Here is a 24,373-nt window from a genome sequence, read left to right as displayed (position 1 = left end):
TATGAGCTATAATTGAGAAAGTACACACATGCAGCCCCACACACACTTTCTAATGCACCACCTCAACCAAGCCTAAACACACACTTGCAAAAGTACACACCCTCCGCCCTCATGGTTCCTCCCGGCACACTGGCAGCAGTAGAGAGAGTTCCTGGGAGGCAGAAAGCGGGCGGTCTGTGTACACAAACAGCGCTCCCAGGAGGCTCATTACGCTTTACGCTCTGCTCCGTCCGTAACGACTCCCCATGGCAGCTTTACCCCCCAAACCCACAGAAACCCCAGAGGATGTTCATCTAAATGACTCATCAGATAGAGAGTCATGGACAGCAGGTGACTGAGACCATCTGCGGCTTATTCAGTTCAACTATGTGGGTGGTCAAGTTACCTGGGAAAATGTTCTGCTGTACAGACGGTGGTTCGTTATGTTTCTGGAGGTCTACGATGAGAAGGTTGAGGAAAAAGATGAGAAGTTAGTGTAGATTTTACAGTCTTCGCCATTAGTTTTGAGGTCTATACTTTTTACTAAGCGTATTCATGAATCTAAGGGATAAGGTAACAAAAGAGTGTCAAAACACAATTACTACTGGCTGTGATTTTTGTTTGTGCCAAGAATAGTAACCCCAATCTCGGATCCTATCGGCTATCGTCTGACAACGATGTGGCCTCTAGGGAGCACGATGAACATGCCAGGCGTGTAGCCAGCGGTTAGCGATAGATGACTTCCAGTCAAGACTTTCTTTTCCATGTTCTGCATTGTTTACAGAAAGAGAAACCGTTTTTCTTGTGATTTACTTGTTATCAACGACCATACCTTTGCCGATGATGATGCATATTAGTAAAAAAGTCCAAATGAAGCTTTGTCAGGTCTGTCAAAATGCTCGTTTGTTGAACGGAGATCGAATCTGCTGATGCATTCGAGGAAGTCAGGGAATCTGAACGCTGAACGGCATTTGTGACACCGCGTCAAGGGAATTTATCTCAAGTTGAATTTTACATCTAGAACAGGTTGTCAGCTGTTAGCATGCCAAATCGTAATCATATAGCCGCTGATGGGAGCTGGGATGTAATTACGGCGGATTACGTTCCGCCTGCTTTTGCTCTCCACACGGATTGTTTTTCCTGCATACGCTGCAGCCTGCTGATACGTGATTGTTCAATATTACCTGGACTAAAAGCATAGTACAAACTGAAACCAGAACACTTGCCATCCCTAAAATTCTACATTTCTATGTAGAATCTGTAAATAGAGATCCCACCCTGACCCTGAAATCAGAGTCTTGAGGCCACCACCGATACTACATACTTATACTAGAACAGAACAATTGACCATTATGACATTTTAAACATTTTGTGCATTGATCCTGCATCAATATTTACCATTATTATACATTGTATACCAATTCTAGTGCAGACCACTGTTTGTATGTTCTGCTGCATGTGCTGCAGACAGCCTTGACAGTATGTAAACCATGCAGGTGGAGTGGGCTCTGCTGGACAAACTACATGACATCATTTCCAACACCCAAAATTGTTTTCTGCAAAATATTTTCTGGAAAGTTTTAAAAAGGCTGCAGATCAGAAAAAAAAGCCGATATCAATATATCTGTGATAGGTGCAAATCAGCCAGAACATTGGCCGGCCAATATGTATGTCGGGCTCTTAATGATACAGTAAACTTCCCTGAAACTGACCGTCTGCCCCAAATCAAATCAACCACAACAGCTCATAGCCCTGCTCTGATTGGTCCTTTTTTAAACAATGCTGAATTCAGCCTCGGCTAAAAAAGCCCCTCTCTAAAAATACCCTCCTGTCATGCAACATAGATGAGCGTGTGCTCGTGGCTTTACTGTCAAGAAAAGATGCCCAGGCAGAGTGTTTTGACACCGACAGGCTTCCCGTTCTCAGCAGAGACATGAATAAGTAACAGGACCTCGCTTTTAGCATCCTGGTGTGTGTGTGTGTGTGCGTGTGTGTGGCGCTCTCTCTCTCTGTCTTCTTGCTTGCCCTCTTGTTTGAGGGCCGGACCGTGGCAGCTGGCTCTGCGTTTTTTTGTTATTTGAAGCTTTGGGGGATTGGAGACAAGTTTGTGTGTGTGTGTGTGAATGTGTTTTGTGTTGTCCTTGCTTGACAAAAAGAAGAGTGTGCTTGTCCTGGACTACATTTTGTAGTGTGTGTGTGTGTGTCTGTGCAGATTTGGGCATGTGTGTGCGCTGCTGAGCAGGATCCCGGCTGTCACTCTGCAGAGCTCTGACAGTCGCCGTGAAGCTGCGCGGCTCGTCAGTGCTGCCGTAAGCAGCGGGGAGATTTGGAGGAGAAGGTTTCTGCCATCAATGACAAAGCCAGTCGTTATATAAGTTCCTGTGTAGTTCATCTCTGCCAGGGGCGCCGCTTAGGAAGAAAATATCCTCTCTCACGTTGCACCTGAAAACGCAGCGTCTCAACATTCCTGCTTTCTAGCTTTGTGAAGTTTCCTGGCACCTGTCTGTCTGCTTCTGTCTCTTGTCTGACACTCGCCTTGTCTCAGTCTTAATGAACAGCACGCACACACGCAGACTAAACTTAGCAAACTCGGATGGTAATTGGCAGAAGTTTTATCGCCGATTTGAGTACCCAGCTGCGTCTGGCTCTTGTGTTCATGCAAATGTGCGTCCTCACTTGTGCAGGTGCTTGCCTGCAGATTTATCTCCTCCTCAAAAAAAAAAAAAAGTGCGGCCCACACGAACACACTAATTAGACGTCTTTTCATTCAGAAGAGCTCAGGGGAAAGTTTTTGTTTTTTGGAAGCTAAGTTTTCCTCCTCTTTCTTGTTCTCTGGCATTGATTCAACTGTGTCCTCCATTCTGGATGCTGCGCTATGTATTTATCATGAATCTGAATATTTCTCCCCTTTTCCCTCCAGGGGAAGATGGATATCCTCATTAATTACTGTACTCACTGAATTAATGCGTGAAGTCATGTAGTTACTAAACGGGCAATGATGAAATCAAAAGACATCCTGTCCTACATCATTTTTCTTAATATGACTGTTTTTCGTCCAACAAACTGCTGGAGATATCAACACTCAGATCAGTGATGTTTTTTCACATACAAGCCTCAAATGTCCACAGAGGCTGTTTCACTGACTTTGAGACTCCCAGTGTAGCGATCATGCATCAATATTTGTCTGAATTCAGCCTTATGAATGACTCATTTTTGTCAATATTTTATCTCAGTTTTACTTTGTGGTTAAAAAAATATAGTTCCCTTTTATGCCAATGATTTCTCTTTTCTTCATAACTAACTTTATGTTGCCTGAGTGCTGTAAGTATATTTATTAAGGCAGATTATACGCGTCCTTCTCTGAGCCTGCTTTTCAGCATGATCATTTTTAGACTGTGAACCACAGCTCTGTCTGTTTGGGGCCGCTTATTCCAATGCTACGACTGACACCAGGGCCCTCATCCTTTATGTCTCAGTGATTATAAGCACATTCATTCTGATACATGATAACAAAAAACTGTACCATATTTTTGTAGCCTCTTCATTATAATCTATTGTGTAACACACACAAGTAAGTGGAACACAGTTGCTTCCAGTTGCAATGCAATCAACTGAACTGTTTCACTTATGCAACACAAAATCCTGTGGTTAACGTAGCATTCTCACTTAATACCATTTCAAACTTCCTGTCGTGCAGTGAAGTGATATTTTTCTTCTAATTATGAAAGTACAGCCAGCTAAAAGTTAGCTTAGCTTAACAGTTAGCTATGTTAAAAAATAAATAAACCTTCATAGCTTCATTATAAACAAACAAGATTGTATGTGTTACACAGGGAGAGTCAGAGGTGCTTGTGGCTCAGTTTTGTTACCGTTTGACAGAGCAAGGCTAGCTGTGTCCCCTTAATTACAGTCTTTATGCTAAGCTAGGCTAACAGGCTGCTTGCCCTGGCAGCATATGTACCGGACAGACTTAGAAAAGGCTTTTGATTTTCTCATTAAACTCTTCTAAACTGTCAAACATTATGAGTTGGAAACCTTTGTTAGTTCTTTCCTTACTTAAATGCCCATATGTAAAGTTGAATGTTGAAACCTTATAGAAGAGGCTTCATTGTGAATTCTTCATGAGGAACCACCAGCAGCCACTGTTGATTATTAATTCACAAGATATTAAAACATAGAAGGGATTCAACTTGATTAAAGATGCGAGATAAAGATTCATTGTCTGGTTTGTTACCATGACTACAGACACACAGAGCGGAGGTGTCAAAGGTCCCAGAGCTGATCCGTCCACCTGGACTCATCAGGTTGGACCAGAGACTGACAGGGTTCTGCAGGGCGAGGTCAGACTTGCTTTTCCCCTCTCTGATCGATGACAGGTCCCATATGGTTGAGTTCTAGATCAGCTCACATGTCAGGGTCATTTCAGCCTCAATACCTGCCAAACATTTAAATCTATTTCTGGACCAGGAGATCATTAAGGAGCTGTAAAATGAAGCCCTTTTAAGTGTCATTTCTATTTTATTTGGGCCCTCACTTTGATTTGAAATAAAATTTCAACACCATAATCCTCATATCTTCAAATAATGTAATTGCAATTGTTCGAGTGATTTAACCATTAAAGTTGTAATCTCGAAGATCTCAGTTCCGATGTCTTTGGCGCCACCTATGGCGATAAACGGTAATTGCTGGAGCACAGAAATCCAGACAGTGTCGCATGTGTGACGTCGACCGTTGGCTCCGGTTGTAACTCTTGATTTTCCTCGCTGACGGTCGTTTTCCTTTTTAGACTATTTGCCTTACTTCCTGTTTTCAGACCTCCTTTTCCTGACTACTAATTGTCAGACAGTCCCTAACTGCTCCATTCAGTTTTTTATTTCTAAACAGAATAAATTAAACTATTACACAAGCTTTCAGTAGCTTTTAGCATCCTTATTGCATGCCCATAGTTCGTAGTCTCCATGCTTCTTGTCACTACATCTCTATCCTAACATTAGACTTTATGATTCATACCGTCCATTCATGTAAGACAGCCCAGCCATTCAGAGGTCTCACATCTGACTGAATGTGATTTATGGGAAACGCTGATGCCATAATGATGTCACCTTGAAGTGACACGCATGTGAAGTAAGAGGGTAATAAGACATGTATATCCCTCCCTAGTGCATAATGCATGTTCTGCAGAGGTCATGTATGAGGAACGCAGGACACCACGTGTTAATGTATGTGCAGTGACCAGGTCATACAGTCATCATGTTTATTCTTGGTGTTTTTCTGAGTCATTTTAAGGTAACACTGGTGGGCTGCTATGTGACTTAAAGACATTTCTACCTGGAAATGTGTGTAAACATTGTATTGAAGTGACCTTAAATGCCACACAGCTTCATTAGAAATAATGTGAAAATAATGTGATGTAATGAAGAAGCTGACCGGTGGATACAAAGAGAGCGATTCCCTCCATTACCCAAATTGGTTCCAATATATCTGGAGTCTAAAAACTTTTAATCGAATAAGTTTACCCTGTTAAAGGGCCGCATGTTTACCGAGGAGAGAGCCGCAGCTTGTTCCACTGCTGAGCTCGTGCCCCTGAGAGTTAACTTGGATTCATTTAAAAGATTGACTTGTGCGCGTGTTTGTGGAGTTGAAGGGATTGTTTTGCAACAAGTTGTGATAAAAAGTAAAAGCAGACATGAAATTGAAGCATCATATTCAGCTCCTTATAATTTTAAAGGTTTCTTTAACCTGTTTTAGGCAGTTTTCCTTTTTAATGTGAGAGTTAGAGCAGCTCCTTCTCATTCTATTCATAACTTTGAAAAACAAACGGAGCATTTAAACTCATCCTCACCACATCTTGTGAATATTTCCACCCAGCAGAGGTGCCCGGGGATGCTCTTAAAAGTCTTTTATGTGCAGTTCTGTATTACAGGAGTGTAATGTGGCTGTAGGTTAGAGGATTCATGAATGATCTGTCTGCACACTGCTGATGGATGAAGTCAGGATGCCTTCAACAGTGTCTGTGTACAGTGCCAATGCAGGATACATAAGTAGACTATAGGGGACTTCTGCTGCAGCTGCATCGTTTAATTTGGTTGAAAATTTCTGTGGATGCGACTCCATTCATCATGTGACAGGCCTAATGAGTTAGTGAAGATAAGAATCGACAAAGCTCCTATCATTGCTAATTCACTTTACAGCCATGGAGCCGGACTCTGTTGTGGATTATGAAAGCGTAATCTCATTAAATGGCGAGGTTTATGGTGTCATTACGGCGGTGAAACATTTATGAACCAGAACAGAACCTGTTAGTGTCTCAGAGAACAGACCTGTTATTACCTGTATGAAATGTCAACCGAATCCGTCAATACAAACATTCTGTGTGCTGTGTATGCTGTTCTCTCTATAAGTGTCTTTCCCATAGCGACAAAACTGATGGTTGCTCATCATTGATTCTTCACACATGCCAAAATCAGTGGAAGTGGGATTCAAATCTCAGGTGAGAGGTTTTGGAGGAGCTCCCGCTGTGCATCTCCTGAGTTGTAATGCAGTAATCCCAGAAACATAACAGATGTCCCCCTGTCATCACAGTGGATGATGCTGGGTCGGGTGGCGAACAGTTTCAGCGTTACCTTTTTGCAGAAGATGACAGCTTGTTTTGTCAGATCAACCGACCCAAACTGAAAGATGTTCAGTTTATTATCATAGGAAAGTAAAAACAAACTTTTTGTGAACAATTAATCCCTGCGGATTAATTTTCTGTGCATCGAGTTATCGTCTAAAGACAAATCGTTTCAGCTTCTACTTTCAAGCTTATCGCTATTCATGTCTTCTGATCAATTAGGTGACGTAGCCACCTTGACGTCACCATTGGCAGGGCTGGGAGGATCACTTTAAAAATGTATTCCGATACAGTTCCTAATTACCTGTTAAAAGGTGTAATCAGTAACCTACTCCAAGTATCACACCTTTAAAGTAACGTAACTGATGACTTTCAGTTACTTTGGATTACTTCAAAACTAAATCTGCAGATAAAGACAAGAGAAATTAAATGTCAATACTTTTGTAATGCCTGAACGCCGTTTAAACTAATAGTGGTAATTATGCACATTTAAATATACTTTGTTAAGTTGCTATTCACACTACCTCACACACAAACTTCAAGTAAACTGCAATAAACTTATTCCAATCTGGGGCTTGTGTTTTTACACCATCCCGGCCGCAGCTGTCACAGGAGTCACAAACTATTTTTCAGTAGTAGAAGAAGACGACAGGTTAGCTAGCTAACATTTTAAACTGGAATTCTGTGCAGCTAACGTTAGCGGTCGGTCTTACCTCTAAGCGTTTCTTTAAACTATGTGGAGTCCTTGGATAATGACAGCATTTTCACAGCTGGAAGGCAGAACTTGCACCGTACTGTGATGTTGCCATGGCAACCACAGACTGTTGATGACAACAAGAGGTGTTGTGAGACTTGTGTGTCGGCGCAGGTGCATGGTATTATCAGAGACGGTCAGACAGACGGTTTAGAAATGAGACGCCAGATGTTATAGAGCATCTTTGGTGTTATATCGTCTTCATTTTAAATTGTAATCCTGCTAGAAATCCCCATTTTTAATAAATGTATCTGTAATCCAATTACCTCTTCTGTAACTGTAACAGAATACAGCTGCCTATTTTGGAAACCTAGTTACGAAACGCCGTTACTGTGGACTACCATTTTGTTGCTATGAGTTACCATTTTGACCATCTCTATCTTGTTTTTGGAGCCAGAAGTGACCATATTTGGAGGAGAGGGTGGATACACATTGCTATGCCTCTGTTAACACCTTGTCAATCACCTGTAGCCACTCACCATGCCCTTTATCATACCCTGCTTTATCACCTACTTTCAATTTACAAAATGAACATCATGCTGTATAAGACATTAGACTAGTGATTGGGCCATAAACTCATTAAGAAAAATGTTTATGGAGGTAATAAATCACCTTAAAGGTCAGCTCATTTTCACACCTGCTTGCATACAGTCATACTTTTTTTGCACCCATGGAGTCCCCCTTCTGCTGGACACGAGAAAGAATGCAGGTTTCAGGCAGCAACCAAAGGCTATGTCCACTTCTTACATTCGGTCCATAAATGTTCCTCACATGTCTGATTAAAATACATACTAGAAGATACTGTATGCAGCAAAGTGTATTGCTTGATGTTTTCTTGCAGGCCACAGGAGGTGGAGGTCGCGATTGTGCAGGCAGTTGTTGCGAGCACTTACAGTATGTGGTGTTTTTGTTTGCGCATTTGGCAGCAGTTTGCCGTTGACTCGGACAAACCCCTGCAGGTTTGCATTAGCTTGCTGGAAACCCCTCGCTGCCCAACGGCTAAAGATTTTGTTGTCATATTTGACTGCATTGCAGTGAGAGCCTGGACGTCTTCAGCAGCCCAGCCGGGCAGCGCTGACGTCCTGCTGTCGGCCATTGCTTGGCAACAGACGCATTCACAGCCCATCCCTCCAAGGTCACTGTGTTCCTTTTCTTTAATTGAGTTGTGCCGAGCTCAATTTGATTCCACAGTCGGTGGCAAGTCTGATTACTTTTTTATTTTGCTCAACATGCAGAAGAGTTTTCTCTCACTGTGACAAATCCAAGACATTTTCAAGTAAACAAAGTCTATTTTACCTCCTTTTACGCTGCCTCATTTCACAGCGGTGATTCAACCTGTATCAGTTCATTTTAACACCTTTCTATGACAGATGATTACATTTCCAGCGTCAGAGGCAAAAGTTTGACTGTAATAAAAAGAAGGATCAGATGGTTAGCATGAGCGGTGAACAGAAAATCCAAAGGAAAGGATAAAGACGGATGTTTCAGACTATTTCTGATCTCTGCGAAGGGATTTCTGGATATCTGTGTGGCTTTTTCTGTCCCCTGACTCCAGACGTCAGCAAATAAAGACGTGACACTGGGCTGCTCTCTGTGACTGAGACTTAGGAAGCTCAAGTTAGTCTTCCTGGATAAAAAAAAGACAAATAAACCAAGTCATCATCCTTATCTTCTTGCCGCACTGCCCATTTCTTTCAGTCCTTTAGAGTCATGAATTATGTCCTAACACGAGGCAGACTTTCCTGAGCATCTCACGTATTATGCATGAGATCACTTCCAGTCAGAGGCGCTCTGCAAAGACGAGGCACAGTCGGCATCCGTCCAGCTTCCTCCTCGATTTGGCTCCATTCTGCATTGTCATCCTCCTTTAATTAACCCTCGGTAGCCCGCTGCTGACGGCATGTCTGATTGCCTCTCCGAGGGCTGACAGGCCCATCCTGGTGAGGAGGGGAGGGGAGATGAAGAGGGAGAGGAGGGGGAGCCAGCAACACTACCAGCAGCAGCAGCAGCAGGGGGTGAAAGTGGAAGAGTGAGGTAGTCCTTTCTTCCTTTGTCTCTCATTCCCATTTCCTCTCTGGACTTCCAGTCGTCTTCACAGCTTCTGTAGCTCCTCTGTCAGGTGGAGGTTTAGCCTCCTGCAGGGAAACAGACCAAAGCAAAACACCTGTGTGACGAGACATCAGGCAGCGTCCGTCCTGAGAGGTGAGTTGACAGCAAAGCTAAGAACTTCTCTACTCTTGAACTTGTGTTTGGAGCAGCTGAGTGATGCTTCTTTGTGCTGTTTGTGTTTGAGTTGAGTCAGGCTGTCTGAGTTTGTTCGGATAGGCCGGCTCTTTGTGCTCTCCAGCAGAGCTAAGAAGAAAAAGAGCTTCAGCAGCCGACAAAAAGGCAGAAGAAGAAGAAGAGGAAGAAGTCATTAGCGAGGATGTCTTGGTGTTTTTCTCGTTTGTAATTGCAAAGGCTCTGTGGCATTCACTCAGATTATTGTGCTGGCAAATGAGGAGTGCTTTGCATTTACGTTACAGAGCACTGCTCTATGTGTGTGTGTGTGTGTGTGTGTGTGTGTGTACAGTATGTGTGTGATGGAGAAGAAACACAGAAACAGTGCAGTTTTGTGTGCGACAGAAAGTTGTCACAGCGGTTGGAAAAGGATGTCTTTGTTGTGGCTAGACACTGAGACACTTCAGCTTGTTAAGTGTACAGTTTGTGATTTCTTACGGTACCTGAAGTAAGCATCTGGAATACACAGAAAGGACAACAGCACATGATTTTGAGTTTGACTTTTGACCTTTATCTGATTTATTAGACACCTATTTTATTTTTTTTATTTGGACATTAAAGTTTTAGAAGACTTACAGCATCCAGTGGAAGAGCCGAGCTGCTCAGTATACAGGTAAATAAATACTTTTTGTCGAAAGAACAAAACTAATTGGATTGTTGGAGATAAAGTGACATAAATTGCTATTTACATGACTTTAAAGAGACTTTGCTGTGGGCTATAGTTCAAAGGTAATCTGTGTCGTTATTTTTTATCTCTCTAAATATACAAACTAAACTCATTATCAAAGCATAAAAAGTTCAAGAGTTGTTGTTTTTACTTTATTACTGTCAAATGAGAACTTTGTTTTATTTGTTCTATTTGCATGTGTACTTTTCCATTTATCCACAGGGTTTAAATACGCTTCATGTGCTTTTATTCAGCCAAAGATTCATGAACTGATCCTTTTGCTGATCCTAAAACATAAACATTATTATTATTAACATTTTTTATAAAGAGATTCATGAATCCAAACTGGTCCCAGCGCCTTCAAACGCCATGATGGGAGCTTCATGTTACGTAAGAGGTCCTCTGAGATGTGCTGCACTCTCCCGTCCTCAGACGTCCCACCTTCACTTAAACACTTTGCCGCCCCTAATATTCATCAATCCCCTCGTAAGAATCTCATTTATCTCCATGATACTGTGTGATCACCGTAGTTATCCTTTGTTCATGCTGCTTATGTCTTTTTCTCCTCTGGGCCGTTGAAAGAACAGGACCCAGCGTGTTGAATACTGCATGAGATAATGTTTGCATGGTTGAGTGGAGCCACAGCAGTGCATCCATAGCATGGGGGCAGCTGGAGGAAGGATGTGCTATAGAATCTGCAGAGAAATAACATTTGGAAAGGTAGACATCGTCTTTTAAATCACTTTTCCTTCCTATTAAAGGCACATGTTACAACCTGATAGCCTCTGGCTCATGAACAGGAGGCTTTCTGGGGTTAAAGCCTCGCTAAAGGCAGCGTGGAATCTTCTGATAAGAAGGAGGAAAGTCGTTCTTATAGATTTTTGCAGGCTGAGGGTTATAAAAGCAGGTCATACCTTTTTATAGCACTAGTTACCATACAGGTCCATACCACACCAACATATGAAAGGCTGTCTATGTAGGTCAAAACAATATAAAGCATCACAGTTGTTTGAATCCAACAAACAGAACCATCACAGGGGACATGCAGTGTGTTTTCAGACGGGTTAGACTATGACTTGTTTCTCGCCATCTGCCTGTTTCACTGCCTCCCTTATGAAACATGGGACAGAAGCCAATATCCTCCACAGCAGTCTCCTCTCGAGCGCTGCGCTCTGTACATTGTTGCTCATTGTTAATTTAGGAAGTTATGACACAAAAAGTCCGGCGCGCCCGCCCGCCCTCGCTGTAGGGTTACTGAGTTCGGCTGTGCCATTTCTGAGGACTCGCCCCCACCCTGCAGGAGATGTGGTGACGTGCATGTGAAAACGTGCAGGTCTGAGGGGGAGGAGCCTGTTCAGCCACGGTTCTGTTCTGTCAGGGCAGTCTGAGCTGATCCCGTGAGTCGGGCCGATGAAATATTCAGCTCAGTTACAGTCAGGAACGCTCTCAGGAGGAGACGCAGCGTACTTTTGTTTTCGCTGTGTTTGATCAGCCTTTTATCCCAAACAGAGCGGGGATGCTCTTCTTCAGCACTCCCCAGCTTCCAATTCACACTGACAAAACACAGTCATCCATTACTGTTCCCTGAGCAGCTCCACTGGAGCAGCTGGGGCACCAAGCTACTATTATAAAGGTTTTCCCTGCCCTAACTGCAGGGTTTATTAGGATCTTGATCAATATTGATGACTCATATTTGCAGAGGTAGCCGGCCCTTTGCAGTTTGAGAAGGAGGATTGAAGGTGCTCGCTTCATCCTTCATGAGGGAGCTGGTGCCACGGGCTGGAAGAAGCTCTGTTCTTTCTTCTTTAGGAGGAGTTAGGCCCCGTGTCCACATTGAAGCGCTGGCAGGAGGGCTGGGATGTAGCGCTTGAGCAGTGAGAGAAAAAATGTTGGTTTTGTTTCTATGACAACAAGAAATTTAACTTACTACACAGCTAACAACAAGCTTACAACGCGTAGGCCAGCAGCGTTTAGTGTCCGGCCGATCTGCTCCCACAAACGGGCTTTTCCGTCTCTATTGTGATTCTGTATTGTCTTTTAATATGTTCTAATACTATACATCAAAGGCATCTTGTTACGTAACTGTTGTCTTTTGAGCACCCAAAATAATATTGTATGTGCAGCAGCTTATTACAACCCGTATTTACATTGATAGTTTGGCAGCTTACTAGTGGCCAGAGTTAATATGTTGGGATAGGGGGCAGAGGTCAGCATAATATAAGAACATTAGACATCTTATTGTGGTCTTGTTGCAGCTGGTTGTTATGGCGTGCAAATGTGGCGTCTTTCCGCTTGCGTTCACACTACCAGACGTATGTGGATGAATGCGTCCCAGACCACCTCCGTATGTGGCCTGAGTGATCGGATCTGAATGCGTCTTCAATGCATCCTGGGAGCGTTCACACCGATAGTTACGGCTGTCCACTTGTGATCCGATCACGACAACCACGTGTTGATACCAGGTCTGAACGGGGTCAATTTCTGTGGTGGTCAAGGGACAGTGACACTCACCTGAATGTGTAATATACTGCATTTCCAGTGAAGGCTTCACGTCGAGAAGCATGGTAGGTGCAAAGCTGTGGTTCTCATGTTGGTTCTCAGTGTGTCGCAGATTGAAAAAAAAAAGTTGTGGGACATATTGTGATGTTTCGTTCTGTCTCAGGTCCAAACTGCACCATTTTTCATGAAAGAAATTTAAGTGGTTGGAAATTTTTAGAAATCTGGGTTGCAATTTGTCCTTAAGGAGGTGGTGGTGGGTCCTGAGGCGAGACCAGTTCGGAACCACGGGTGTAAAGCACATAATATGAACCTAATGTGAACTAGTTCAGCTTTAGCTGCTGGAGAGTAAACAGTTAGCAGGCAGGCTTATGTCAGCGAGACACTTGTGCGGGATTACCTGCTGCATCTTTTGCTGTGAATCTCTCATGCATGTGAAGACATTTAAAGCCACAGCGCGTCTGGTGGACCCAGCAGCTTTACATAAAAACTAGAGGGATAACTACAAAGTGTGCCGAGTGTCAAACTTGGAGTCGTTTGTCTCTGACTTTATAAAGGGAACCAAAGATAGAATAGTAAAATCCAGTTTAATTGTACACATATTTCCCCCTGTAGCTCTGTAACTAATGCTACAACATTATTTAAAGTTTGAGACAAATATTCTTCTTCTTCACTTGAGTCCCTTCTTCTGTCTCATTTGCGTTTCCATTTAGCAAGTTAGTTTTTTATTGTGTTCCTCTGCGTGTTTATTGACATGAATTTGCTTTGAAAGAATGCACAAGCTGAAGGGCATCTTTATTTTGCGATGACGACTCCTCGAGCTGCTCGCCGTGTCTCGTTAAGATAATTAAGCAAGAATTACAGCAAAACAAGTTTTAATCACATTACCCACAGTTCAGGCTTTTTTCTCCAGAAGGAACAATTTCAATATTAGAGGGACCACCCCGGGAGGAAAGAGCGATATGTAGCAGCAGAGGAACGCTCGCACGATTAGTCTCACGTTTAGATAAGAATTGGAAGTCGGTGAGCTTCTCCGCAGCCATCTGCCTCTGATGAGAGACTCCACCACTCAGCCTCCTTCAACCCCTTTCCCTTTTTGTATCAGCCAAGTAAATGTGCAGCCCGTCTCTGGTACCACGTTCAATTTATTTCAGCTTAGAAGAAATTAATAGCGAGTTAGAACGTCTTTTTCTCACTTAAAAAGAAGCTGCTATGATATTTCAGATGTGCAATTAGGCAGAAGGAGCCATCAGCGCTCGTAAAAGACCATCTGTGTCTTTGATCTCTCCCGAATTTCTTCTCCTCATCCCGCCTCTCTTGCTTCACTGTCATGTTTTCAGAAACAATATTCTCACACCCAAAGAAATACGCTTATACATATAGACAGAGCTGTCTGTATGTCTGCGGGCCAAACCTGTGTTTTGGAGCTCAGCCAATCCACTTTAGTCTGATTCATTTCGTGGCGAGCATTAAATTTGGCTCCGTCTGCCCCTGTTGTCTGTCACGCACTGAAGGCCGGTCTCAGAGGAAGCTGCAGAGTGCTTCTGCAACTCCCCCGTCACTTCTGAGGCAAGTTAAGCTGAGCAGGGGGCTAACTTTAAATCAGAGTCAAGGTGACCCCGCAGCTCCTGTCACCACCAAAACAGCTTCAGCTGCACAGTTAACCCCGACACTCAGACGTATTCATCACTTTGCTGTTGTCTTCTTGGAACACGTCGGAAGCAGTCCTCTGCTGTCACACGATGTCGCCCTCTATCAGCAAAGACAGGCTTAAGTGCAGATAAGAGGAAATGATTAAAGGGGGAACAAGCCAGGCGTGTTTTCAAAGCCATTGATTTCCACAGGCTTTGTTTGCTAAAGCTTTGGGGTGTGCAGAAACAACACAGAGTCAAACACTCGGTTCAACTCGTGTTTTATATCAGAGCTTCTCTAAGCACTCAACAGCAGCCTCTTTCTTATCAAAGAACAAATGCACCACGGCAGAGCTCAGACTGACAGCAAGGATGCTATTTACTTTCATATGACAAGCTATGCCGCGCTTCCAACATCCGTCTCGGAGGCGCTTTTCCGATAATGGCTTTGATTCGAAGGGAAATTTAATCTGAGAATGACGGATTAAAGATGGCAAAATAAGAAATGAGTTGCGATGTTCAATAACACAAACAAACCATTACATTTTCAGCCACATGATGACACCAAAGACTTACAGAAAGCCTGCAGGTTTACCAGAGTCCCGGACCTGCTCAGATTTGGGTCGTGAAGATAAATGCTGCTCATTTAAAATCTGCCAAAGGAGCAAATCAATGTTGCACTGCACCAGTGGACAACTGGGTTGCATGGTGTCCGCTCTGCACTGCATTTATAAGAAAGCTTTTACAGGTGTCATGTGATGCACAACATCTAATAACTTTCGCATTAAGACTCCAGCAACAGGCCTTTCCTTCGCTGCAGAACGAGTAACTTAACATTCATAACAGCGAGGTTGTTTAATGTTCAGAAGCTTTTATTTTCCTGACTATAAACAGCACACCGTAAAGCTTATGAATAGCATTAAGGATAACAACTCTTAGGTGTATTGATTGTCTGAACAAACTTGAATACCCCATTATCTCCCGCAGACAGCCACGTCCGCACATCTCCAGCTCGCCCACATTTCCCTCCCTGCCTCCTTTGTGAAAAAAAATTAGTCATTATTCTCTCATTTTCAGCTTCAGCCTTCGGTTCCGTCCTTGTCTGCAGTGAATTATAGATGTTAAGCTTGAATTGTCATGTAGAAAGAAGTGCAATTAGCTTCAAGAAGCTGTTTCAGATCTATATTTTAAAGAGTCAAACACAGGGCGGGATCGGGATCTTTCGGTCTGTGAAGTCACATTAGATGAAAGTAAATTCTTTGCTGTTCATATGAAAATCTTTGTTTTCCATTCATTTATTGCCAATCCTTACAGAGTCTTATGAGGGACAAAACATGTATGAAACTGCAAGAGAACAAGAAAATAAATGCAGAAATACAAAGCAGAATAAATTAAGTAAATTATTAGTTTCACTTTATTTTCCCTATTGCTTCCACTAGTTCTTAGAGGGCCAAGCTGTCAATCAACTGGCTTTGGGTGGGTCTTCCTGCCAAGGCTCTTCATGACATTAAAGAGGGGGTATTATGCTGTTTCACATTTTAAGACATATATAATATTACAATGTTGGATGACCAGACTAAACGTGGGTGAATCTGTGGGTAAAAGTATGTTGGAGTAATCCCCAGGCTTCTCAGCTCAGTCTGCTGTGAACGCCGGGTTTCACACAGTTTTTCCTACACACTGCACATGGTGATGTCACAAAGTGCAGCCTCAGCTTGTAGGGGCGGGGTATCTTAAAAGGATATAGCGGACTGAGTCGTTTCAGGCAGAGGCTGTATGAGGGCCTGCACAGAGCACCAGCGTGTACTGTAAATTATGCTAAGCTACTCCACAGGTATCACAGAGTGAAATATTGAGCTTGAAATGTAATATTATGAAATAAATACAATTTGAGGAAAATATACAGAAAAATGACATTAAAGAAATTACATTTGTAGGCCTGAAATATATATATATTTAATATAATATATTTAAATAAAAATATATAATATAAAATAACATATTTTTTAATGTATTTTTTTTGTTGTTTGTATTTTAAATATTTTTTAATTTATCTTTTAGTCTTTAGTTGCTTTAATGTTTCCATATTTTTTTTTTCCCCATTCCGATGACGCCATGGTTATGTATGTTTGTGTCATTTTGTCAGTATATTTTTCACCTCTCTCTACACCACTCATTCATTTAGGATTTTTGGTCTGATTGGTCACACACTTTAAGGGTGTGGTCTGTCTCACACACAGAGAGACACACAAAGACAAACACACGCATACACAGATGAGACTTGGCATGCTTGCAAGGTAACCAATTAGTATCTGTAAGGAGTGTGTGTATGTGTATTTCTATTCTGTGCATGTGTGTTAGAGCTGTCACAGCTGCGATGCTGGCTGCCTGTCATGTCGTGCGTGCGTGTGTGTGTAAGAGAGAGGCAAATTAAAGAGAAGAAGAGATAATAGATTATTATTGAAGGTGATTTATTGTGTCTGATAGCTGTAATGTGTTTTGCGGATTAGAGAAACATATTGCAGGAGTTTTCAGAGGTGTAATTCTGTTGTAATTAAACAGTGTGAGTGTGGAGATGATCACTGTTCGATCCAAACGCTTCTCATTTCAGTGTCTGTCAGCCTCACACAGCAGCTAAATAATTACTGCTCTAATGAAGATCCTTTTATTCCTCCTCAGACTCAGAGTTAATGAGAAGCTTAGCGATTAATGAGCCAAAGCCTTTTTTTTTTTCCTCAAAAAGAACTCAAATACCCACAAGTCAATGGGGTCCTTAAAAAGGAGCACAGCTGTTTGACGAGACTAATTTGGCAATTACAAATGATCTACACGTCTGCTAGCCGAGCTGGTGATGGGACACTCAGAAAATTATACATGAGCTCCATTGCAGCTCTTTTTCTCTTCAATCAGTCAGTGACATGCAGAATAAAGTTTTAATTAGAGTAAGGAGATGATGATGACAGATGGAGGGCAGGCAGTGTGCTTGTTGGTGAAGCACTGATCACTGCTGTTATTGCTACATTTACTACTTTAATTAAACAGTTCCAGATCAGAGCTGAACTCACTGTTTGTCTTTCTCCTCCTGCAGTTGGGACGACAGCAGCTCGGTGAGCAGCGGCCTGAGCGACACATTGGACAACATCAGCACCGATGATCTGAACACACCTGCCTACTCTGCTGTCAGTTCATCACGCAAAAGCAAGGGAGCACAGGTAAGGGCACAAGCACTTAACTTCTAAGAACTTCAGATTTCAATTTCTCAGATAGTTTTGTTTATATCCAAGGACCAATACTAATCATCACAAATGTTAGCATTGTAACATGCAATACTAAGTCTGTATACTAACAGTATAAATGTCATCATCATCAGCCTTTAGTTAAAGGTATAATAAGTAGGATTTTTCCTTGCATTATGTCAACCACACATTCAAACTGGGCCCCTCCTCCTGGGCTCTTCGTCACCAGAAGCTCACTCTCACTCTCTCGTGCGAGATCACGGCCACCCCGCCGAGCTAACACCAACAGCATCATGGTCACCTTTGCGCTAGCATGCTAACCACCTGCTAGCTTGTCCTACCCGGTTTGAGGCATCTACCTGTCCAACAGAAAGAAGGCCAACTCTGCATCGCTCTTTCGCCATGTTCGCCGGTCTGAATGGGGCCTAGTTGCTAATTTGAACCACTCCCACACTCACCTACACGCTGTGATTGGCTCAGAGAACCACAACAGCGCCCCTCCTGAAAACGTCCCGTGCAAAGCAAAACTACAGAATAGATGCAGAGGGAAGGGTCTCCATACACACTCACCAACACACATGTATAGAGGCCCAGAAGATATTATATTTGTAAAAGGTGATATTTTATTTTTAAGGAAAATCCTACTTATTATACCTTTAAGCCTCAAAAATCATTAAGGTTTTCCTCACAAAAAATGCACAAACCAAAAGAACAATGCTCCGTTAAAACAATTACACCCTGAGGTGATTTGAATTCAACATCTTGATTTGTCAAAGAGAAATGAGAGTGTCAATCTTTTAAATATATTTTGGGACTTGAAACATTAGAAAGATAGAAGAGCCAGTTCGGTAGAGTTCAGTGGGGTCCAGTGGTCCAGTTCAGCATAGATGTTATAGGGTGGCAAACGTCCAGTAAGGGATCAATAGATAAAAAGTGTTTATCAAGCCTCTGTGCCAGAGAAGAACAGCGAACTTTGTTATGCAAAATGTTGTAGCAATCTCCAGTTATGAATCTAAGAGCAGAGTTACAGACAGTGTCTGGGGATTTGAGGTTGAAGCAGTGGCGTGTCTGTATATTATATCACTGTAATCTAGGACTGAAATAAAGACAGCCTCTATCACACTTTTCCTACAATTAAGAGAGAAGTTGGATCTGTTTCTGTAAAATCTGCCGAAGATTACTGATGAGATTTTCAATATGGCTTTTTATGTTAATGATTCATAAAGTCAGCTCAGCTTTATTTATATAGCTCCTTTCATACATACAAGCATGCAACCCAAAGCGCTTCAATCAGATAGACAGGAAAATAGAACAGAAATTGACAACAACAAATACCATTTTAAAAGACTAAAACAAGGAAAGTGGAAAGTAATACAAATAATTTTAAAAAGTATGAATAAATAAATACATTTTAGTAATTAAAAACAGTAAAAAGTTTATGATAGGGATAAAACAATAAGAACTTTGGCAATGAAATGACTCCCAAATCAAAGCCAGATTAAAAAGAAAGATCTTTAATTTCCTTTTAAAAATAGAGACAGAGCTAACTGTCTTCAAGCCAAATCAAGCCAAATACCAAGAGCTCTTTCAATGTGTGGACAGGTGTCGACTGTTAAAAGTAATATCTAAACATTAGCCTGTTAACATAGTCACTGTGAGCATGTTTCCATGCCAGTGTTAGCATTTGTAACTGTGACTAAGTGCACCCTCACAGAGCTGCTATAATGGCTGTACCTTGTAGTATGTCGGTGTAATTAATCAACACCTCTGGTACAGTTGTTACACTCAAAGATGAAACCTATTCAGTTTTACTTTTTCCTATCACAAGAATCTCTGTCAGTGTGGAAAACATGTATAATGTCCTCCGTGGCAAAGTCTGAACTTGTGATGCCATGATTATGATGTTAACAGGGTCATCTCCAGCTAATAAAGTCTGACATCTTGGCTAAAAATATTAAACTAAATTGCTGTTAAAACACAAACATGAAAGAGAAACTTTACAAAGTCGGCACTGATAGAAAATGAGCTCTGAAAAATGGAGAAAACAATTGAAATAGGCAGATCTGACTGAATATGTTCTTTAAATGCCCGATTATAAGCATGTCTGTTTAGCATGAATTCCAATCTGTATGTGAACTCTTAAATCACAGCTGAGGGACTTAACTGCAGAGTGAAGGGCCACTGCGCAGCTCTCCTCACAGGCTTCTGCTGTATTCTGCCAAGTATCTTGGGCCCTTCATTAAATACTCAACAGACTGGGCTCTTTAGAGACTCTGGTGTTGCTAAGGGAGACTGGCCATCTGTCAAGGTAGGCTAGTTATCAGTGTGGGTGTGTTTGTATGCGTCCCAAAAGAGGAGATCTGGACATCGGTGAATCCAAAGATAGCTTCGACTGTACACAGACACACACACACACACCCTGCTTCTGTTTGAGCTGAGACTTATAGCTCTCTATGGTGACTGTGTGTTTTTAAATAACTCCTCTTAAGGGCTGAGCATGTTTCAAACTATTATCTACTGATAGCCAATATTTTTTTTCTCATACCAGGCAGGTTTCTTATCTTAATCAACCATCTGTTTAAGTCTGTTCTTTCTTTGACACCCATTTACACCCTCCAGTCACAGAAAGGCAGCAGGTCCAAGAATGCCGGGCAGGAGGTGAGCAGCAGCTGGGCCGGAGCCGAGGACCTGAAGAAGGTGGAGGAGGAGCTGGACGCAAGCATGGACCCCAGCGGCGGCTCCTCTCGCTGGAAGCCCTCCTCATCCTCCTCCTCCTCCTCTCAAGCCCAGGGCCAGTACGAGGACGCCAATCAGAAGGCGGCCGCGCTGGCCCAGATGTCACAGACGGGCTCATGGAGGAGGGGCATGACTGCTCAGGTGGGCATCACGCCACCCAGGACCAAGGGTGCGTCTGCTGCCCTCAAATCACCAGGTAGGATTATTGAATTTCAATGAATTTACTGATTAACAAACAAGATGCATTATTGAAATACAGCTGACACTTTGTAAGGGTGCAAAAAAAGCATTTTTTTGCGTACAGTATATTTCTGTTCAGCCATTAAAGTACCAAAATAGAAACTGTTTTTCACCTTTATTGGACCAATTATAAATAAAATATGCCATGTAGGAATTTCCTGAGATAATCTCTTCAAGCTTTGATGTTTTATTCAGATGCAAGTGCTCCAAATTGGATAAGTAATAAAACAAAAGATCAAAAGCTCTAGTTTCCTTTTCAGTCAGCCCTGGTGATGAATGAATGCTCTTTATGTACCAATCTAGAAACATCTACGCGTCTTTGAGCTTGATTTCCTTCCAGATAGAAAAATTATTTAAAGAGCAGCTCCAGTCATGTTGTAAGACATATAAAATGCTCTGCTTGAAATAAATTGTGTCTGATAATTTTTTTTCCGTACAAAATCCTCCCAAGACATCTCCTCCTTCTCCCTCATTAAAAATTCCTGAATCTGCATAGGCCCCGCCCACTATGCACATTTCCAACTGCCCTCTTTGTCACGAAAACAAAACACGTCTCTGCCCTCGTTTAGTGGCAACTTGTTGAAACTTAGCTAGCTTGAAATGTAGTAATGAGTAGTAGTAGCGTTGACGTAGTCAGTAGTGAGTTTGCAAAAATTACAATGATGGTTACAGCTGGCTTGCGCATCAGCAAAGTTCTTGCCATAGGTTACACATAATGAGCGTCACCCCGTCCATTAACGGGATTGGCTCCTTAGGTTTGTGATGTCTCAAACCTGCCAATCTGAAAACGTGTTGTTCAGCCTGTCCTTGGTACACTGCAGTTTAAAAGCAGACAGGCCCAGCCATGGAGATGACTGCTGATGTTGTCCCTGATATGTCTTGTAGCACATGAGAAACACCACATGGAGATGTTTACAAGGTTAAACACTCACTAATTCTCACTGATACTTTTGCTTGGAGACTTTGCAGTTGCTCCTAAATTTTCTGTCCACTCAGTAAGTTCAGCAGCTTTTTTGCAGATACTAAGTATTGGTTTTAGATGCAGCTGGATGTTGGCCAACACATACACTAATTTGGCTTTTCCTGCTTTGTGGCAACACAGGTGACAAAAACAAGAGCTGGGCCAAGAAACCGCTGAGGCTAATGTTTTTGTAATTGTGCTAATTAGTGTTTATGCAAATTGACAGGCAAAACTGATGATGCCAAGGCCTCTGAGAAGGGGAAGGCACCTTCCAAGAGTTCTGCTGGCATCCAGCGCTCACCCTCCGATGCTGGGAAGAGTAGTGGAGACGAAGGTAAGAAACCTCCATCTGGAATAGGACGCCCACCAACCACTGGTTCTTTTGGATACAAGAAGATCCAGGGTGCCACTGGTACCCTAATCACCTCCAGTGGTGCAACGCTCGCCAGCGGCTCAGCGACACTGGGCAAGGCACCTAAATCCTCAGCTGCCCTTGGCAAAGGTGCAGGCATCGGCGGTGTGCGTAAGACCAGCCTGGATGGCTCACAGCCCGAGGATGACGGCATTCTCCTCAGCTGCGGCGGCTCCAAAGTGACCCTGCAGTACCGCTCGCTACCCAGACCGGCTAAATCCTCCAGTGGGGTTGCAGCAGGGCGCAGCGGGCATCGCTCTAGCTCCAGCAGCATTGACTCAAACGTCAGTGGCAAGTCAGCAGGAGTGGCAGCGACGCAGGCAGGCGCCAAACGCAGGGACGGAAAAGTGAGTTCAGACCGCTCCAGTCCCATAACCATTAACCAGACAGACAAAGAGAAGGTGGCGGTGTCAGACCAGGACACGGCAGGAGGACTGTCCACATCCCCAAAGTCCAGCCCAACGTCCAGTTCAACGGGCCAAACCGGCCTCAGGCAGCCGGGCTCAAAGTACCCCGATATTGCCTCTCCTACCTTCCGCAGGTCAGACACACAAAACATGCCTACAGCTTCTGTTCTGTCTTTGTCTCTCACCATGTGTGTTTCTACGTGAATCAAGCACTTCATCACATACTTTTTCAGTCCCTTGATTATTTGAAAAAAATTATGCTTTTACAATTCAACAAGCATGCCTTGGGTTTGGATATTAAGCTGAGGTATTATTTCCTAAAGATTAAGACAATGTCATCGACACATCTATTTCAGAAGTTAAGGATTATGATGAATGGATGTTTGTGGTGCAGCAAGGTTCTCCTGATGCCGGCAGTTCCACAGACTCCTTTAACAGATGGAGGCATTTATTGAGCATGTCATCTGTAGTGGTAAAGTCTCACTGTGGCGAGAGAGCTACTCTGTCATCTCAGATATTAGATCTGTTTGGATGAATATAGGACAGTTAATAAATCATATTTCAGCGCCTTTACAGAGAAGTTGATTGAGCGAGTTTACTCAGCTGCACAGCCAAGGGGTTCCATTACATAGATTGTTCCCTCGTGTGGGTGATAAGCCACGGCAGATGCAACATATCTTTACCCTGAAGTTGAAGGATTTTTATGCAGGTCAGGCTAATCCAGCTGAGCCGTGTTGATCAGAACAGACAGGAGACAGGAGATCCTCCGCACGCCAATCCCTGACTCATTAGAAGCATGCGATCGGCAGGCGTGTCTAAACATCTTTCCCATCCGATCTGTCAAGCCGACTTGTTTCATCTACATGTCTTCAAGCTTTTTTTCACTCAGCAAAGTGTCACATATATACTTAATGTGACTGCGATGACAGACTTGGACAGGAGCAGTGTGAGTAGCAGGCTGTCTGAACATATGTGGGAGGCGAACTGAGTTGAGTGGCCTAACAGATTAGGTTATTTAAAGTCACAGGGTTGAAACGGGCGAAGCTGTGAAAGCAGATGTGTCGATGTAAATTACTGAGAGTTCAGCGAGGAAATGAAGAAGAGGTTGCTGTGAGGGATAAATGTGCTGGGGTGTGTGCTTTTAGGAACTGTTTTTCATTTTGCAACACTGATTCTCAGGTTTTTTGACGAGTGTGCCCAATGCAGCTATACAATTTAAAATGTAGATAACCTAATTTTCTCAACTTAAAAGTATGCCGAAATCCTTGATTTTCCAGTGTGGATCTTACAGATGCTCATCACTTGTCTTTGAGCGTTTCTGAATGACTGCACCCACCTCTCTACCCCCAGATTGTTTGGTACCAAAGCCAGCAGCAAGGCCAGCTCTCCGGGCACGCCCGACTCTGGCAAGTGCCCCTCAGTACTGGGCAGCCCCCACGGCACGCTGGCGAGGCAGGCCAGTCTGGACTCGCCCTCCTCCGGCACAGGGAGCCTGGGCAGCGCTGGTGGCATGAGTGGCGGCAGTAGCCCACTGTACGGTAAAACCCCAGACCTGTGCACTGACTCCCCGGCCTCCAGCCCGGCCTCTGGCCTCTCCCTGCCCTCCAACGCTCGGCCCTGGCCTGCCTGTAGCTCGTCAGCTGGCAGCAAGGATACACTGAGCTGCCAAAGCATGACCAGTCTGCACACCAGCTCTGAGTCCATTGATCTGCCGCTGGGCCACCACGGGCCCAAGGTTACAAGAACCGGCAGTGTCAAGTCCACCCTGTCTGAGGGGTGAGTAACAGGGAATACGATTCGGAAGAATCGTATTCATTGTTTCATTTGAGAACAGAGACAAAACGTGTATCTTCCTTCCCTGATAAATAGGACCACAATGCAGGGACAGCCTAAGTAATATTTATAGATAATAATAAGAATAAAATCACTCATCCAGCTCACAGTTTAGGATGATTTAGATT

At 43.1% G+C, this 24,373-nt stretch overlaps 1 protein-coding gene across 2 annotated transcripts in view; it reads left to right on the top strand.

Annotated features, from left to right (window-relative positions):
- The window catches only part of nav3 (neuron navigator 3), a 237,103-nt gene that overhangs the window by 171,088 nt on the left and 41,642 nt on the right, over positions 1–24,373 (top strand). For both annotated transcript variants that reach the window (XM_069671283.1, XM_069671282.1), the window contains 4 exons: positions 17,509–17,632; positions 20,276–20,588; positions 21,820–22,546; positions 23,763–24,188. In XM_069671283.1, the coding sequence (XP_069527384.1) occupies positions 17,509–17,632; positions 20,276–20,588; positions 21,820–22,546; positions 23,763–24,188 (1,590 nt within the window). The remainder of the gene's footprint in view (positions 1–17,508; positions 17,633–20,275; positions 20,589–21,819; positions 22,547–23,762; positions 24,189–24,373) is intronic.

The sequence above is a fragment of the Semicossyphus pulcher genome, unplaced genomic scaffold (assembly GCF_022749685.1).
Source record: "Semicossyphus pulcher isolate SPU_LCO1_2020_fin unplaced genomic scaffold, fSemPul1.0.p SCAF_20, whole genome shotgun sequence".
Lineage (NCBI taxonomy): Eukaryota > Metazoa > Chordata > Actinopteri > Labriformes > Labridae > Semicossyphus > Semicossyphus pulcher.
This window is presented reverse-complemented; position numbering and strand designations above follow the sequence as displayed.